At 36.8% G+C, this 18812-nt stretch overlaps 1 protein-coding gene across 1 annotated transcript in view; it reads left to right on the forward strand.

Annotated features, from left to right (window-relative positions):
• Positions 1–18812, forward strand: part of PPP2R3B (protein phosphatase 2 regulatory subunit B''beta) — a gene marked incomplete at its 5' end in the record, with an annotated part of 50415 nt that overhangs the window by 14323 nt on the left and 17280 nt on the right. Inside the window, 4 exons of the mRNA XM_082013986.1 lie at positions 14221–14406; positions 16105–16208; positions 16764–16866; positions 17579–17653. Of these exons, the coding sequence (XP_081870112.1) occupies positions 14221–14406; positions 16105–16208; positions 16764–16866; positions 17579–17653 (468 nt within the window). The remainder of the gene's footprint in view (positions 1–14220; positions 14407–16104; positions 16209–16763; positions 16867–17578; positions 17654–18812) is intronic.

The raw sequence follows: 18812 nt of genomic DNA on the forward strand, positions 1-18812 counted from the left end.
TGGCACACAGAGACATTATATGAAATCCGAAAGCATGAGGATAAAGGAGATTTCTTTGCGGCAAGATCCTGATCTAAGAAAGGAGTTGGCACTGCTAGCTCGAGGATGTGATTTTGTTTTACCTTCTAGATTCAAGAAGAGACTGAAAGCTTTCCAGCAGGTCCAGGTTTGTCTTTCAGTTCTTAAACAGTTAAGTTATTGTTGCCAGTTGTACCTTCACAACCACGCAAATTGCAGGAAATGCATGCAAGTTCTTCCTTGGCTAGTAGGATTTCGATAGTCTGTTCCATGTATGATGGTTTTTCTGTGTTTCAGAAGACTATGCAGGTAGTTTTCTGCAAACAACAAGAGAGTTTACTGAAGCATGTAGCATAGGTATAGTATGATGTTTGCACAGAGGCATATGCAGTGGAAAGTTGGTGTACGAAATGCTATTAGATTTTTAAAGATGGTTTTCCTTAATCTGTAGAATCATAATCTGTATGTATTTCCCCAGGAGTTTTAATTTATCTTCTACTGAAATTGGGGATATAAAATACACTGAAGTAGGCTGTAACTTCACTAACTCAACTGTAATATGTTAAAAGGTACTTTCGTACTTACACGATGATCCTGAATTCCTTTAGATTATGTTTATTTTGGACTTCGTGTTTGGATGAGATCAGTTGTTGCTACATGGTTCGCGCATGTGCCTCCACTGTTTCATAGGAGTGAGTTAAATCCACCATTTTAAAGTGAGCTCATAAATAAGAATAGAAACATTTGAAATGTATCATTACTAGGAAAACTACTTACACAGTAAATGTTCAAAGGTATTATCTTTGCCAGGGGGAAGCATACAGCTGTTTTATTGGAGAAACTGAAAGTTGCTATTTCCTCGAACACACTTAAACTGAGGCTTTTGGTGGTATGTGAAAGCATTCACTTTGTCCTTACCTCACCCTCACTTCTAATTCATGTACTAAAGGTATACCGGTGGTGGTATGTGTGACTGCTTTTTTAATTAAGGAAAGTTTAGCTTGAATAAAAATTATATTATCTTAGGATTTCTGGCTTTTAAAATCATTCTTAATATAGCCTGCTACTTAATTTTTAATTCAGTGCACTAGCGTACCTTTCAGATGACCTTCAAGAGAGGACTATAGAGCCCTGTGACCCTAAAAATGTGTTAGCTTTCTGTCTTCTTTATTATTATTTCCAGTTTGTTTCAGCTGAGCTATATAAGCAGTGTTTATTCCTTTGTGCAAAGCAGAATGCAAGTGCTGACCCTGCGTTTTATGCCATTCAGCATAAATTTCTGAATGAAAGGATTTTATGACTTTATCTTTTGTGCTGAACTGGAGTCAGAGAAGGAAATTTGTTGACTAGAGACAGCAGGAAAAGAAAATACTATCTTAATTACTGAAAAGTAGCAGTATCACTTAATATTTAGGCACCTCTGAGCATGAAGCAAGTTTAGTCTAGTCATGGCATCCTGTTGTAAACAAACAGATTATTGCCTTGTGTGGTGCCCCTTAACTTGATCTGTCTTTCATCGAATGAAGGTTGGATCACTTGCACTTTTACGAGGCTTTTTTATGTTGAGGTAGAAAACATTTCAATGTAGTATGGTAATGCATATCTACAAGCAACTAAGTATTTTAAAAAACTGCTTGTATAATCTGTAGGTTTTTTTCTGTTTTAGCATACTGCCAGCTATAAACTTACAATGCAGACAATGAACAAAAATTTTTCATTTTTAGGCAGACTTGCACTTTTTGGGTAAATGGCAATTGTAGAATAATGTATGTTAAACCACATGCTATATTACGGACAAAAATCTGTGGGCAAAACAGACTTAATAGGAGTATAAAACTAAAATCTGATGTCTCTGTTTCCTCAGTTTCATATAAAGTATTTTATCCAAGGTTCCTTTTTGAAATGGTACTGCACTTCAATGTCATGATCTTAAGGAGACCTTTTTTGAAGATACCTAAAAAAACCAAAATATGAGTGCTGATAACTCTTGGTATAGAAGATGATGGACATTCTTTACCTGACTGTTCATGTTAATGTTAATTTCAAGATGTCCACATGGGTTACGTGCATTTCAAAGAATAGCTATTTATCATCTACATAATCACTGAAGGAATATCATGTTGAAATTCGACTGCTTAAGGCTTTTGTAGAATAACTTGAAAGTTTTTTCTCATTTCAGTTGCTAAGCTTCATTGCCATTGGAGTTTACAACCTCCTATATCAATGTAATACTGGCTTTCAGACAGAACAGTTCATGAATATGATGTAAAATTAGAATCCTAAAATCAAGCAGAAATGGAAGCCAATCTTTTTTTCTATACTTATACTACACTCTCATGTCCATGCAGTTTCTATAACTTGTTAAACAAATGGCAGATTCTCCTTAAGAGAATCTCCTTTAAGAGGTTTAGTGCTTTTACAGCTAGCCTCTTAAAATAAAAACTGAGTAATGGTGGTGGATGGTGAGATAACATGTGGTTCAACATCTGCTCTGAGGTGGGTTGGAGGGACTGGGTCTCCCACAGGTTCTGGGAATTCCAAGGCAGTGCCATGTAAGTAATCTGTGTAGGTAATCCCCTGTGCTTTGGAAGGTGTGGTCATTGGAGTGTAGCAAATGAAGTTTCATCAAAATCTTTAAATAGACGACCAGTAGTGAGGTGGGTGGCTCTGGAAAGTGGTGTAACAGGATGTTTCTCAGTGGTTGCATTTATTAAAGAAAATTAGTTGAACTGAGCAAAATAGGGCTTTCTAGAAAGATCAGTTTCTCAAAAGGAAGATAAAACAATATACTGCTGTTGAAATAGTCTCTATTACTTTGGGGGACTGAACTTTTGAATATATAACTGCATAAAACTCAACAGAACTTCAGTGTATCGTCTGCTGACACTGGTTATAAGAAAGACCTTTCTTAGGTAATTTAACACCTACAGAATATAGTGAACTGGAAATGCAGCACTTGAAGAGGCACTGTGTCCACCTTGCTCATCAATTTCTTGGAAACTTTGGAGGGAGAAGAAACTATCACCATGTCAAATGTACTGGCAACTTAAAAGATGTGAACTGAAAGGCTTATTACCTGCTGATAGCTGAGCAGAGTGTTTTAGCCAACAGCTGGTGACATCCCTACCTGTCAGAGCTGGAATAGAAGCAGCATCATTACCCAGGCTATGTGAAGAAAATATGTCTGAAGTTGGAAACAAAATGATGACAGACTAAAATACATCTGTGTACAGTGACACGCTTATACCCATGTAACTCGGTGATAGCTAAACTAGGAAAATAGGTATTTTTTGCTACTTAGAGGCCATACCATATTGTAAAACAGTTAAGTTCTAACTTTAAAACTAGATTTTCTTAAAGTCAAATAAATTTGTGCTGAATGTGATCATTTAAAAACAAAACAAAAAAAAAAAAACCCAAAAAACCCAAACAAAACCAGTTGGTCTAAATCTTGAATTAATCCTCTGAGTGTCAGTGCCAGAACTAAGTGTTGGTGTATTTTCTGATACCTTAACTGCATCATACCTTTGCTGTTACTACTTGGTGATTCCTGTAGTTATATGCATAGCTTCAGTGTGGAAATGGGAGAACTACTAGTTCCATTACCACCTGTTAATGATACTAAATGCTGCTTACGCAGGCTATTTATGTCAGCTGTATGAGAACTATTTCTTCGACTTCTGCAGTGCCTCACAAAGATTGGCTTTCCTTCTGAGTGAAGTAAGTGTAGACACTAGTGCCTCTTGATCACTTTTGCGCTTCTGTGTTCCCAAAATGCTTCATAAATGCTTGTGGCATGTTCAAGACAGCAACAAATGCAGAGCTTGTAGGTGCTAATGTGTGCTGGTATGTGGTTGTGCTGTAGTGCACTGATACCTCCAGTCATGAAGATAACTTTCCCCTCTCTGAGGGAAAGTTTAAGTGACGCATTTGGTTTTACAACCATAGCCATAGAAGTAGGTTGTGTAACAATTAGAGGTCTCTGGCAAGCCAGCTTTCCTATTAGTATCAATTTTCTAACTTAACGTAATTTGCAGACCTTTTAACACCAGAGGGAGGACCCAATATCCAGTTTTATATAACAGTTTTGCATCGGGGCAAAAAGACTTTTTTTAAAGAACAAAACGCAAGTATTTGCTGGGGCAGTAGGCAGGAGAGGGGGGAATAGAAATCTCATCCCGACTGCAGATAATAGTTACACTTAATGCTAGTTTGCTGATATAATGCTAATTTTCTGGAGCAGATGCCAATGTTTAAGATAGAATGAAAATATGTAAGCTAACTTTCGAGACTGGCTAGTTAAGATGAGAGGTTTTCCATAAATGGTCCCTTGCTAATGGATTGCCAGGTCTTAAGCTCTAGCCTCTTAAAGGAAGCTGTAAGCAAACTGGTAGTTTTTTACCACTTCTGCAGTGGAGGCTGCAGGTTCGAACTTAAAATTTATTTGCTGCCTTGTGGTAGCAGCTTCTTTACCTGCTCATGGCTGGTAATAAATTTATGCGAATGTGTACTGTTTCTCTATAAAAGCCAATATGGTGTAGTTTACTTTCCTGCATGATTTAGGAGTCTAGATGTCAGTTGCCTCTGCAGCTAAGTTTTTTTGACCCAACAATTCAGACATTGAAGAGTTCTGATTTCTTTATTTTTCCCTTGGAATAAAAGTTTCATTAGCCTTTTCTCCATTTTAACACACTTCCCATACCTTTATAACCACTAATAGTAGATGTTCTATGACTGTTGATGGTAGTACTTTGTATGCTAGAAAGCCTGAAACAGTTTGTCACATCTTCATATAAAATATCCTTCAACTTCTACGGGATCAGAGGGATATCAGATTGTTTTTGCAATTGTCCAAATCACAATTTGTTAGGGCATTGCCAGACAAGAAGTTGACAGAATACTTGTTCCAACTACTGACTCTGCAGCTTGGTAACAAGGCAGATCTTGTTGATATTTTTCTTGTTTGAGTGGCGTTTTCCTAAGCTCAGTTGCATTGAGTGATTGAAACTTGTTGTAAACATGGAAGGATGAGAAGCTATTGCAGAGTTTAAGAATTAGGTGGATGTCTGTCTTAGCCCTGTTTGCTACTTTTGATGTTGAACTGATGACCTGTCCTGACAAGGACTGTTTTCCATAGACAAATGTTAGAATTGCCTCAGGTGTAACTGACTGTCAGTTTTTCCCCATTAAAATGATGTTTAGGCATTCATGACTCCTTTGTAGGTAGTGAGTCCCAGTGTGGTCCACTGGCGTTCTGCAATCAATATGATCATGTACTAAAAGCATCTTGCAAACTTGTCTCCTGAAAGCAGTTGGGGCAACAGAATATACTGGTAAAGAATAGGAGTACTGATTTAACCCACAACTGGAGTATTTTCTGAGAAAGCTGCAACTATATGACAAACTGGATATATTAGTGATTGGGATACATGATTTGACATAATTTCTAAAATTCCTAAAATGGAGGCTGTTTGACAACAGCTCACAGCCAGTGACTAATATTTTTGCACCACTTCTGTCTTACCACAAAACGTAGAAGTTGCCTTTCACAGGGTAGATTTTTTTTCCTGAAGAATCTTGCTTTTTTCATTTTATAATCTGTGCCTTTCTCCTTTTGTAAATTAGCAGGGCAGGTAGAAGAGACAAAAAGTATTTCCACTGGTCAACAACAGCAAACTGTTAGACAACCCTAGCTCTAAAGCCTTTGGAACAAGTTTTGTCAACAAAGCAAGTTACTGGTGGACATGCATGTGATATGCAAAGGTCTCTTGTGCTCATAGCTTGGTGGGGGGAGTAACTCCCTTTTTCCATTCCATCTCCACCGCAGGCACTTATGAATAAATCATTAAATGCTATCTAACTGCATAACTGGAACTTTTTTTGACGCTGAAGCTCTATGTGACCGTACCAAAAAAAAAAAAAAAATTAAACATACGCAGCCGTGTTTGGAGGTGTTTGTACAGCAATAATGCATTTGCAATAGCGTACTTCAGTTCCCAGCAGAACTGCATGGTTTGTCTAGGTCAGCTATACCAAACTGCAAATCAGGAGTGTCCTGGTATTTCCAAAATGACAGAGTAAAAAAATCTGTTAGCACAGCATATATATATTACTGAAAATGAGGAGATTGGAAAGTGTATGCTATAATGGTTAGGTATCATGCAGAAAAGTGACACTGATGTATCTCAGATGGAGAGTTCTGTCTTCACTGAAGTTCTGAAAATGAGCTTTTGACCATTTGAAAGTTTTCTTGTGCTTGCTTGTTTATTGCATGCTGCTTTCGTATGTGTACGTGTAATATGACTTGTCTGTGGTGACCATTTACAAATGCTTTTAGTTGAAATATGTTTTTACTTTTAATGTGCAAGGTGGTGTGTATGGAATGTATTTCATAGTTTTGGGCGGAAGCTTTTCCTGGATGCCACTAGCTACTGTGTCATCCACCATGAGAGTTAAGACACTATCCCAAATAGGTTTGTGTAGATGGTGTAAAGTTTGCATGCCCTGCTGAAATACTGAGGCTTGAACATAGAAAGCCACTTTCCACTGCGTGGAATTCTCGAGGCTCATTTTGGCCATTTAAATACGGCTTGATTAAATTAAAGGGGAAAATGGTTACTGATAATTGTGCCACTATCAAAAGTTTTTGAAAGAATTCTTTAAGCTTTACTAAGACTTTCAAGGCTATCCAGTGATGGCCCTTACCACAGCAATTTCACTCGAACTGGGTGGAGTGCTTCTTTCCCTAGCTATCATGCAATTGAGAGGAGCTAGCTGAAATGCTTCTTACCCTGCTGTCCTGAGACTTAAAAAAAGGGGAGAAATTAGCTTCAGGTAGCAAGCAACTAATAAAATCTTTTTTTACCTCAAAATCAGAGTTTACCATACAAACAGTATTTCAGTGACAAAATAGACCTAAATTCTAGTTTGTTAATAAAGCTGAATTTTCCAACATTAAATTGTGAAATGAATGTAGATGCTTATCCCTGCCCCTTCGTAGCCAGGGATACTCTAGAAGGATTGATTTTTGCTCTTGAAGTTGATGTTTGCTCTCAACATGGACCACATTACTACTGAGTTACTGCACTAAAGGTACAGTAGAATTTTACACTGATTAAAAAAAAAAAAAAGGCACCATGCAAATAAACTAACTCTTCTGAGCTTTCTATTTGTAGTTTGGCCACCAGCTGCCAAATCAGGAAGGGTTTTTGCCCAACCCAGGTTGTCTGTGGACGGAAGAGGAAACAAATCGGTTATATTCACCATTTGTTTCATCCCAACTTACAGTAACAGTGTCTGCACTATGAACTTCTGAACACAATGAGCTTGACATAGTTAAACCAAATATACAAAAGGTTTCCAATCTTAGAGCTGGTTTTATATGCTTATAGCAAATAAATTGAATATATTTTTATGCCATGGAACTCTAGTTATAAGTCCATCATATTTCTCTGAGTACTTCTGCAAGTTATAGTGCAAGTTTAGGGTCTTCCTTAAACTCCATTTTTACTGTTGTAACATGAAGAAGGATCCTGGACTCCTGACCGCTCTAAACCTCACTGAATCTCTTTTGATTTGCTTATGGAATTGCTACTTGCTAGAACATGTCAATCCCAGAAACTCAGGGCAGATTAATTCTGCCAAAATGGGACAGAGCAGTGTATGGCTCAGTCACAAAGTAAAGTTGGTTTAGCATTGAGGATTATCATTTGTGTTGAATTACAACACCAAATAACCATAAAATTTTGTACAGAAATAGTCTTGAGAGTAAACTGCCAAGAACAAGCATAAGTGAGATAATAGCAGTCAATCTGTGTAAAACTGAGATGAGTGCACAACCTGGCACACAGGCAGGAGACTCCAACATATTTGTTCAGAATTTGAAGGTGGACATGGAATTGCTAACTGGAACACAGACTGCATTGGGAGGGTTACTGAACCCTGTTCTCTAGTATTCACTCAGGTGAGCAGCATGTATAAAATCAGAAACAGTGTTGTTCAAAGTACTTTTTTCTTCTAATGGTATATGGGCAGAATTTTATGGAAAAGTGTATTAATTTTTCCATTTCCTTCCCCTTGTTGTAGCACAAATTCTAAGTGACTGCAGACCAGCCTGGATCAGAGAACTGATCTGAATTAAGGCTAACACCAAAAGTAAGCTAGTCTAAAACTGCATCAGGGTTAAAATTAATAGATGTTTATCTCTTACTGTGGAAAGCAAAGAGGAGAGTGTGTGATAAAATTTGTCTCTATAGCACATCCAAAGCCAGCTGCCAGACAGTGACTTAAGGATAGCAAACTGAAGTTCGGGATAGGAAGAAGCAACTTGCACCAAAACTTTTGTTGCCAGAGGAAAGACATTGCATAGATACCCTGACACCTGTTTTTAGCATAGGTTCATTCTCTGTAGGTGTCTCTCTGAGCTTGATCATTCACATCTGTCTTAACTTTGTCTAAGGCAAAATGAATCATGATCTTAGCATGGGTTTGAGCCTAATGTAAGCTTATTTCAACTGACACTGCCACAGCATTCCTCTAATCTTCCTTATGTTAGTATCAGAACCATGTTGCTTCTAAGTGTAATCAACTGTGTGAGACTGGATGGGGACAAATAGCTTTTTTTAACTTTGTATGTTAGCTGTCTTGGTGACCTGAAGCAATCTGATGCACCGTCACTAGTACTGACACAAAGATCAGTAAACTCTATTGGCGGGAGGAGGGGGAAGATGCAGGTGTCCAGTGGTGTAGCTTGCCTTATGCTGTGCTGTGAAACTTTATTATTAGGCTTTCAGATTAAACTATTCTTTTCAAGCTATTTTCAGGGTAATACCTAGATTTTGGAGAAATCTAGCTTGGCAAAAAAAACTCTTAATTTTGAAAGCTTTCAGTTGTCAAAGGATCATCTTTCACAGAGGAAAAAATACTGTTAAGCATATCAAGCTGAATGGGAAGTTGTACAGTCAGTGAAGTCTTGCAGTAATAATTCTTTCCTTTTAATTTGGCTAGAAAGAGGCTAATGAAGAGTATACAGAGAATAAGGAAAAAAAGGTCACTTCCTTAACTTAGATAGTTGGAAATCTAAATGTCTACCACAAGGTCAAGAGAGCTGGTGTTACAGAAGAGATGTTTCTCTGGGTTGTCCTGAGGGAAGTTCTGGTACTAAGCTTACTTTACCTATCCAGAAGCAGATTTTTGAAGGCACTTTAACATGCTGGAATATTTGAGGTCTTGGAACACATTTTTATAATGTCTCTTCCTTCCAAATGAGACTGAACCCTTTTCTAGACAATAGTAGCATAAATCTTGAGAACACCAGATAAAAGATTTAAATACCATAAAATTACTGATCGTGTCATTTGCTTATGTAGAGGGAAATGTTGAGTTTCACTGCGCAATCAAATAGATGGTAAGTTAAACAAAAATATTCCTGTGACTTCATTGGTCAGACTTAAACTGACAGCTATAAAAACAGAGATGGGAAGGCTGGTTAGGTACTCCTTTTGAGCCTGCTAACTGATAACCTTTTAATTAAATGGTAATTGTGAATGTAACTTTGATAGACTGTAGGACACCTTGTATTCTGTAAGAACTTACCGAACTTAATAAAAGAGAGACTTTTCATTAAAAAAAGTGTAGCATAAGCTTAGAACTTGCGAGTTCATGTGCTAAACAGCATTTGGGTCTCAGTGTTGACTTCCATTTTCTATTGTATATCAAGGAACTTGATGCAGTATCTGCTTTTGTTGTTGGATGGTTTATAAGCATTGTACGTGGGTGGTTGCAGAGATGTTAGTATTTAAAAGGCTGCATAGCATACCTCTGCATAAAATCCTCTTAGCTTATTATGCACTTTGTTTTAGTCAGGTAACATTAGCATAAAGTCTGATATATAAGAATAGAAGACCCTGTCTATTGAAGAAATAGATTAACTTCTGCACTGCACATGTGAAAAGTATTGCAACATTCCTTTTTTTTAATTACCTAGTTAAAATTACTAAGGATTTGAATCAAACTTTTACCTATTTGATAGGTAAAATCTCTTTATAGCAATTTCAGTATTTAATGACATTTTTTGTTTGGGATTGTGGTGTACTACTTCTTAGTAAAACCTTAATGTGAAGTTGGGCATACATGTGACGTAGAATTTTTTGGGGTCCTACTATCTTGACCTGTTGTATGTATTCCATTGATGTTTTTCTAATATGGACATCCTTATGGAAATTTAAGTCAAATAATACAGCAAAAGCTGAACGCTAACTCTGTAAATATGTTCTAAATGTTTTTTCCGGAGAAATATGCGTAACAGATGTTGGTGTCTGTCAGGTACTAGAAAGCACTGGCATTTCTGAATGAAAATATAATTTTCTGTAGCCATGTCAAAACAATGCAAATACCAAATCAGTTCAATGTACTTGTGTCTTAATCAGTAAGCTGTTTTAAAAATATTACATTCGTATTTACCTTGTTTCCTTTTCCAGCCAGTCCTTTTTAAGTGAGGTTTCACTCGCTTGCATTTGAATCTACATATTCAACCCCTTTTTGGGGTTCAGTACTTCTGGGTGGTAGTCTCTATGTGCAGATGTAGATCTAGACTTGACTTGAGTATACAGTCTTCAAATATCTGTGAACAAGCACCCCCTTCATTTTTAATTCAGAAATACATCCTGTTGTTGAACGACTCCATCATAGCATCAGCTCTTTCAGTTGAGAGAAAAAGGGGAAAAAGGCACCCCATTTTAAAATCCCCACTGTCTTCACTGTTGCTTAGAATCAAGTTAACTGCCAAGTGCAACTCATCTGTTGGTAGAAATAAAACTATCTAGCAAGAAGACTGAACTTCTGTCTTTGGAATGAGGGGTATCCATGTTCCCTTGTATTTATTAATGTATTACTATATTGTAATTATAATAATGGTTTTATACCATTATTATAAAGAACTGCTGGAAAACAGTTGGAAGAGGATCTGCAGAGCTGCAAACTAAAATGGGAAGCTTGCCCTTTGAACGGTGACCCCAGTGGGATATAAATTTCCACTTCCTCCTCTGTAAAAGTCAAGGCAAATAAGTGTTGGATAGCTGTGGACAGTTGTTATGATTGTATATGTCAGGAATGAAAACTGGTTATGGATTAAAGGTTTTTTGAATTCTCTTATAGACAAATCTTACACAAGTTTGTTTACATTATTACAAACAAGGAGTTTTCAAGGTATTGTCACTTCCCATCTTTTAGGTAAAACTTAATCGCAGTGGAAATTTGTAATAAGCTTACAGATTGTGGACTTTACATATACTTATTCCGCAGTTAATGTGCCATTCAGTCCTGACACTGCAGCATGCATCTGCTTGCATGAGTGAGTTACAAGTTTATACAGCTGTTATCCTTAACTCCAAGCATGTTATTTTTTGTGCTGTTTCTTGGCAACTTGCAGTGAAAATCTTACTTACCAAACCTGTCTTTTTTGTCAGTTTAGCTTACTGATACCAGTATTAAGGGTTTTAACTTAAAGCCACAAGAAAATGTGGATCAGTTTCTAAATGTTAAATTGACCACTGAAATGGAATAGTTGTATAAGAAGAGTAATGGGCTGTTGCTGCAGATCTTCCATACAAAGATCTTGTATTAGCAGACTTCTAGCAGTTCTTGTTAATGCAGAAACTCCCTGGTTAAAGTTATAATTAATTTTAGAACAGCTCAATCTCACACAGTTAGTGCATTTTGATTGCCCTGAAATAACAGAACTGACTCTCTTCATCAGCTCTACAGTATGTGCATCTGCAGAAGTAACCAGCTGAAATTATAGAAAGCAGTGGAGCTTTCAGAGTCTTTTTAGCATCACATGTTCCTTCACTAGAGTGCACGCAGTGCACTTCACTAGAGCAGTCCCAGTTGTACAAGGACCCTGTCAGTTGTCAGGTGGGATTCAGACTGCGAGAAGGGAAGAATCCCTGGCCCTTCTTGGGAAGGTGAGGAGTAGGAGGGGATACTTAATACTAACTTTATAGTGCATTAGTTGGAGCTGATAGTTTTGGATGACCTGGTTCTTTCTTTGGTACAGGCTCTTATCCCTGTGTTGACTGACCTTAACAGTACAATTCAGTTGTCCAACTGCAAGTTGCTAGTGGCATTTAAGAAGCATTAGCATGCTCAGAACATCCATGTGGCAGATGCAGAACGAGAGCTGTGCTCGGAGCTGGCTGCTGGATACCACGTGGAATACTGAAGGGCGTTTTGGGTTGTGCCCTAGATGATACTGTCACTAGAGGCCTATATGTAGGCACCAAATAAATCTATCAGAAGCGATTATGGTCATACACTTTCTAATGCAAATGAAGCATTTTTATAGTTTCTTCTTTCACCGACTTTGAGAAACCAGCATCTATGAATAAGCAACATCTTTCAATATAGGAAGTTAGTTTGTCTGGCAGTGAGATGTTTGTAATCTATAATTGGTTTTAGAATTCAATAAATACACTGTTTTATAGAATACATATTAGATAATTTTACACCAAACACACCAAATTCAGTCAGGCTTGCTTAAACGTAACATTTTTATCTTAGAAAAATCAAATTTCTTCACATATACATCTATTTTCAGTTCTGAATACGTTGCTTAATTTCTTCCTCATAATCTTGGTCTGGAACATGTTTACAACAGACAAAAAAATGGAAACTAAGTAAAAACCTTTTACTGTAGAACTGTCTTAAATAACACCCAAGGAAATTACACATACTAGAATAGGTCTTACTACAAATCCTGAACTGAGATCTCTACATGCATTTTAAAAAAAGCTTTTAACCTGGACTAATGGAAAAATTTATTTAGTATTCTGAGGTATCTGAAGTAAGCAAGCAGTTTCTGATAAAGTTTCCAATGAACAAATTGTTCTGTTGATAGCCTTTCTTCTTCTCTTGGGACCTTTTCCAGTGTAGTCTTCCCTCTGCCCCTACCTTTTCCTTTAAAAAGAAACTGGTTTTTAGTCTGAGTCTCTGAATTTTCCTAGCTTTGGGTTTTAAAAATGCCTTGTCTGTACTAGGTTTTCTTGAAATACTGATTTACCTCATGTTACCCGAAACATTCGGGGCCGTTAGTAGCCTATAACTGACACTCTTCTCAGATGAGGCACACCTCATTGGGCATCTCTGAAGAACTGGAACACCTGCTGCTTTGGTGCCAATTTGAACAACTTGCATGGGAGTGGCTATCCAGGCAGATCTTGTAAATGGGGAAAAGAGGAAATAAAATAAAATAACCTTACTTTTGGGGGGAGGGGTTGGGTTTCTTTTTTACCCCAATTCTGGTTGGAAATGAGAGATGGAATTCAGGATCTGGAACATATTTAACACTAGGATGAGCCACCTTATAGCATTAACCATTATTTTTACATTTGAACGGGATGAAAGACTTTAAGCTGAGTTGTTAATTTTCAGTTGCCACATAACTCTGTTGTTACTTTTCTTGTTATCTTTGTTTCTCTGCCTTATTGGCCTTTTGGAAACGTAAGTACAAGGTAAACTCTTTTACTGAGGCTACATGCATTTAAATAAATAATTTCTCTTGTTACTGGTCTTCTTTCTTTTTTTTTAGTAGTACAGTATATCACAGATTCTTGAGAAACAGTTTTCTAAGCTCTCATGCCATAATTATGTATAGTTTACAATACTCCTGCTGCAGGAGTCACCTTTATAAAATCAAGCATTTTTTAGGATTAAAAAAACCCAAACAAACCAGCCACACTGTCTTCGCTGTAACTAAATTAAACAGATTCATGGTTTGTAATGAAGTTGTCATGCTTATTTCAAAGTTCAAAGCTGTAAAAATGGAAATATTTCAAAAGCAAATTCTTTTATGACCTGTCTGTTAAGCTAGAAGTTGACATTTTTTCTTCTGAAACTGATAATATAACCTGAATTATTTCAGATGTCTCCAAGAAGCTGGCTGGTGTATTAATATTGAAACTTGATATGTTGAAGACTGAAGTTGTTTTTATTAAATTTTAACATCCTAGAAATCTTTCTAAATGGCAGGTTTTGGAAATACTCATGAATTTTTCCAATTCTTAAATAGCTTATTCAGCCTATCATCAGAAATCTTTTTGAAGGTGTGTTGTAACATAAAATACCAAGAGATTCAAGTCATCTGAGGATGACTGTTATATGTGATTTCATTGTACCTGACATTCAAATGTGTATTTATCTATTTAGGTTCAGACAAAGAAGGAAGACAGTTTGCCACCATCACTTAGTCAGAACATTCCAACTTTCTATTTTCCTCGAGGATGTCCTAAGGAAAAAGTGAATATAGATGCTGTGATTGCCAAAATTGAGAGAACTTTCTCTGAGTTTCCAAATGAGAGGGCAACGTTAGAAGACATGGGGAAGGTTGCAAAGGTGAGAACTTGCTGGCTGTCTGCTTTTAGTACTGTACACCTATGGAAAGGAAACATGAGTTCTCTGTGCTTTGTTTTATTGCATTATGTGTGCTCATCTCCTACAAGGTAGTACCAGTAAGACATGAAATTCAGCATTGTTGATAGCACAACTATGTGTGGAAATTTTTCCATTAGCTGTGTCTCAAATGGCACTGCATTTTACTTACAAAAAGAAACAAACACTAAAACAAATCTTGAACTTTTTTTTAGTTGCATAAACAACCAAATACTGAAGGGCACATTTTATGTTTTCTGCATTCCGTATTGACTAACAGACTTAAGGCAAAAGCACTGCTAATGTGTGTTTTGTTTTCAGGCATCCGCACTGTTTTTTCTCATCAGCAGTGTCATGAACCTCCATTGTAAAGACATTGAAAGACAGAAATTATAACTTGAGATTACATCCCTCTAGTCATTATTGAGTAGCTAATTTAGAGTTACGGCAGAGTGACAAAATACTGACCTTAGAAAGCAGAAAATATTTCTTAACTTCTGTGTAACAGACAATAGGCTACTTAAATTTAACTTAAATTTTCATTTTGTTATATTGAATCAACCCTTGAAATATTATCACTGCGTGTCATGGTCTTGGTCGTGAGTCTCAGGTTCTCATTCCTGTTCCTGTCACTGTAAATGCAAAGTCCAGGGTCTAGAAAGTAGAAACAAAGACTTTTCACAAGAGCAGGACAGGGCATTCAGAAACTCCTTGTTTGCCTCACCAGAAGTGTTTACCTGCTAAGCTGAATGGTAAGGTTCCCATCTTCCACAGCTCCTTTCCATATAGAAGTGGGGAGAGGTGGAAGAGACCCTTCCCTGTTCACAATTCAGTGGTGAAAGGCACCCTCCTGAAGCATAGGGAAGAACCTCTCAGACTGAAGAGAGTATTTGTCAAACTTGCTTTTTCTTATTTTTTAAAGTATTGGTTAAACTCTTGCATGGGAAGGAGCTGTCCTTTTGCTCCAGTGACCTTATACATGTTGCAGTATTCACAGTCTTATTTGACAGACATCCACATAAAATTCTCAGAGGTGCCAGCATGCCTGACTACTCCAGGTCATAGTCAGTTTTAGGCCAGAGGTAGGTATTTAGCTGTTGGGACTGAGGAAGCTTGGAGCAGACACAGAAGCAGCACTGTTTAGTTGGGAGCATTGAAGCTGTGAAGGTGTAACTGTTGGGTATCCTGAAGCAAGATACTGCTGTTCAGGGCAGGCTGGCCTGCGACTTAAAATTGGATAGAAGATGTGCACCCTCTGAGCCAGACAAATGTAAATTTGCTCCAGTTCAGAAGCTGTGTAACTGTTTGCTGTCTTGAGCTCACGTTAATGATAGTTAATGAACGTTAATCCAGCCCTTTAGTGGAGCTTGTTAACATGGACTGTGTTCAGCTGCTTGGAGAGTGGACAGAGCATCTGTTAGGAATGCTGCAAGTTGCCCTGTGTTTTGCTTTCCACTTTCAGATTTCAGCCTAAGCAGTTGCTTAAAATTAATTATTTTGAAAGATGCAGTTGGTTTCAGAAACAGTTTAAAAAAAAAAATCTATGCCTTAATGTTTTCTTCTTAATACTTGTAAAATTTAATTTTTGTAAGATTTATGAGTGAGGGAGTAACCCTCAGATAAGCAATCAGTGGACTGACTTGATGTATACTTTAATCCTAGGCTTGTGAATGCCCACTTTACTGGAAAGGTCCTTTGTTTTATTGTGCTGGAGGTGAACGAACAGGATATGTGTCAGTTCATAAATTTGTTGCAATGTGGCGGAAGTAAGTAGATTACTTTTTTAAAATTACTACGTTTTTTAATTGAAACATGATATTTCAGGCTCTGACTGAGATCCAATCTGTAAAGGGGAGTAAAACACCTTCCCATAAACAACCATTGACAGCAAACTTGTACCTAGGAAAATGTAAGTAAATCATCACTTTAACATAAACAAACAAACAAGTCTGTATTTACAATGTTTATAGACTTTTTTTTTTTAATGACTGGCTGCTTATGGAAAAAGTGAAAACCATGACCTTAACTTGTAGATGCCAGTTTTGGACAAAATGCTTTTTCTGTCTAGTTCTCCTTCTAGTTCTAATTTTAAAATGTTCTTTTGTGTAATCAATTACATGGTTTGCCTACCTCCTTTAACATAAATTTATGAGACAGTACTGCTTTGATAAGTTCACTTGGAATGTACTTTGACATTTGTAATTAGCTTTTGAATTAAGCGTTCTGGTTGCAGTTCCATAAGCGTTGCTCTAAGATGCCTGTACAAGGTAGCATGACCAATTTTCTCTGTAGAGTATTAAATGGATATATTTACATTTTAGAATACTTCAGACCTGCTATGATGATGCTGCAAAGTTTGTTCATCTTTTAATGAACCCTGGATGCAACTACTTGGTGCAAGAAGACTTCATTCCTTTTTTACAAGTAAATAACAGCTGAAATGAGTTCTGGAAACACAACAAAATTGAGCTGGCAAAGCTCTGAGTTTGAGTTAAATATACTTTTCCATGGTCTTCATTAAAGTTGATTGATAACATTTAGTGTAACTAACTTTGTATGGTCCACTGAGGTGCTAGTGAGTTACTTCTTTTACAGTTAATCATTTTGAATAAGATGAGGTCTTTAAGAGCTTCAGTAAGATGCATGGATTTAAAATTGTTGTAGGATTTACACACGAATCATTTAGAAAGGTTTAGAAAGGCAGTTGAATTTACTTAAGTCAAGGAGGCCCTTTGGAGGGCAAAGGAAAAGTGGTGTATGAATTCAAGACCTAATGCAGTTTCTCTCAATGAGCAGCAAACACCACCTTTACTAATGAATGAATAAAACCTAAATTGGCTTTTACTGAATCGTAGTCAGCCACAGAATACACGCTACAATGGTCAGCAGTGTTCAAAATCTTCAGCCCATCTAAAATATAGGAAAGCTTTTGTTTATCTGGCTTGTTTAAAAGATACTTTTACTTTTAAAAAGTCAGCAGTGTTATTTACATGAAGCATGTTGTAAATGAAGTTATCTTTAATGATTGTGATAGTTTGAACTGTTTTGGATAAGGAAGCAGATGTGCTATTCTGTTCTAATTGTTTTTTATAGTCACTAACTAATGCTGTGGGCTATTGTTATTCCTTTTGTGTAGGATGTGGTGAATAGTCATCCTGGCCTGTCATTTTTAAAAGAAGCATCTGAATTTCATTCTCGGTACATTACCACAGTAAGTGATTTTTATTTGGAAAAGCTATTTCTTGTTAACTAAGTAATTATTAAGATTAGTCAATATGTATAAGCATCTTTGTCCCTTGAGAAAAGTTGAGCATGCTGTCAGTCTTCATTTCTACATAACTAGAAATCTTGTGAAGAAAGACTCAATTTCTTAAGCGTCAGTTTTTCATTTTTTAACATTTACAAGAAATTGCTGAACTTAATACTAGTGAGAGAAACACTGAATTGTAGTAGTGGAGGATAAGTTAATGAACATTAAGTGAAGAGCAGACTGTTATCTTAAACATGTGATTGTGGCTATAGACTGTACTCATTAGAATCTTGACCTTACTCTGGGTTTAATTAAATGGAATTTTGAATGAAAGATCTATATTGACATGATTATGTTCAGTATTAAGTAAAATAATGATAATATTTAAGCTCTCTGCCACTTCCCCCTCTCAGGATTTTTCTTTCTAAGCAGGTTTTATACATGAAAAGTTCCATTTCTCTCTTCCTAGGATTATGTGACTGAAGTATTCTTTCTGTACCTAAGGGCAAAATCAGTGACACTAAATTTTCTCAACTATGGACTAGACAGCTGATTCCACTTGAAGTCTCAAAAGACTAAAATTCTTCAAAATGACATTTGGTTCATTTTCTTTGTGCATGTGAAAAATAGCTTAATGAATATTCTTCAACAAAAAAACATGCAGAGTTGATAATCTCTTATCCATCTTATAGTTTGACCCAGACTAAAACTGCGGAAGTTTTTCTGAAAGCGTTTGGTTTTGATTCGTTATATCCATCTTACAGAGACTGCCAGGCTATCAAGTATGTCCTGCTGCATTAGGTTTTGCTTCTTGTTATAATGATTATGTGAACTCCCAGAACTTTATTGTCAGCTGTGACTGAAGGAAATGTTCTGCGTGTGACTGGTTTCTTTCTTAATGGATTCTGGGTTGTATCAAAGCCTGCTCTGCTTAAAATTGTGCAAGCTTCCTGTCTGTCCTGAAGGACCATAGGAAGGAAAAGGTCCTGCCATTTCCAGTTACTTTTCTTTGGGGAACAGCTTACTTGAGTAGGCCTGAGTCTAGTAATATTGAATAAATTAGTGCTGGCAGTACTTTACTAATAAAATTTAGTGTAGTCTACAACAGAAATCACTGTTT

Source organism: Phaethon aethereus (genome assembly GCF_964289735.1).
Source record: "Phaethon aethereus genome assembly, chromosome: 1".
Lineage (NCBI taxonomy): Eukaryota > Metazoa > Chordata > Aves > Phaethontiformes > Phaethontidae > Phaethon > Phaethon aethereus.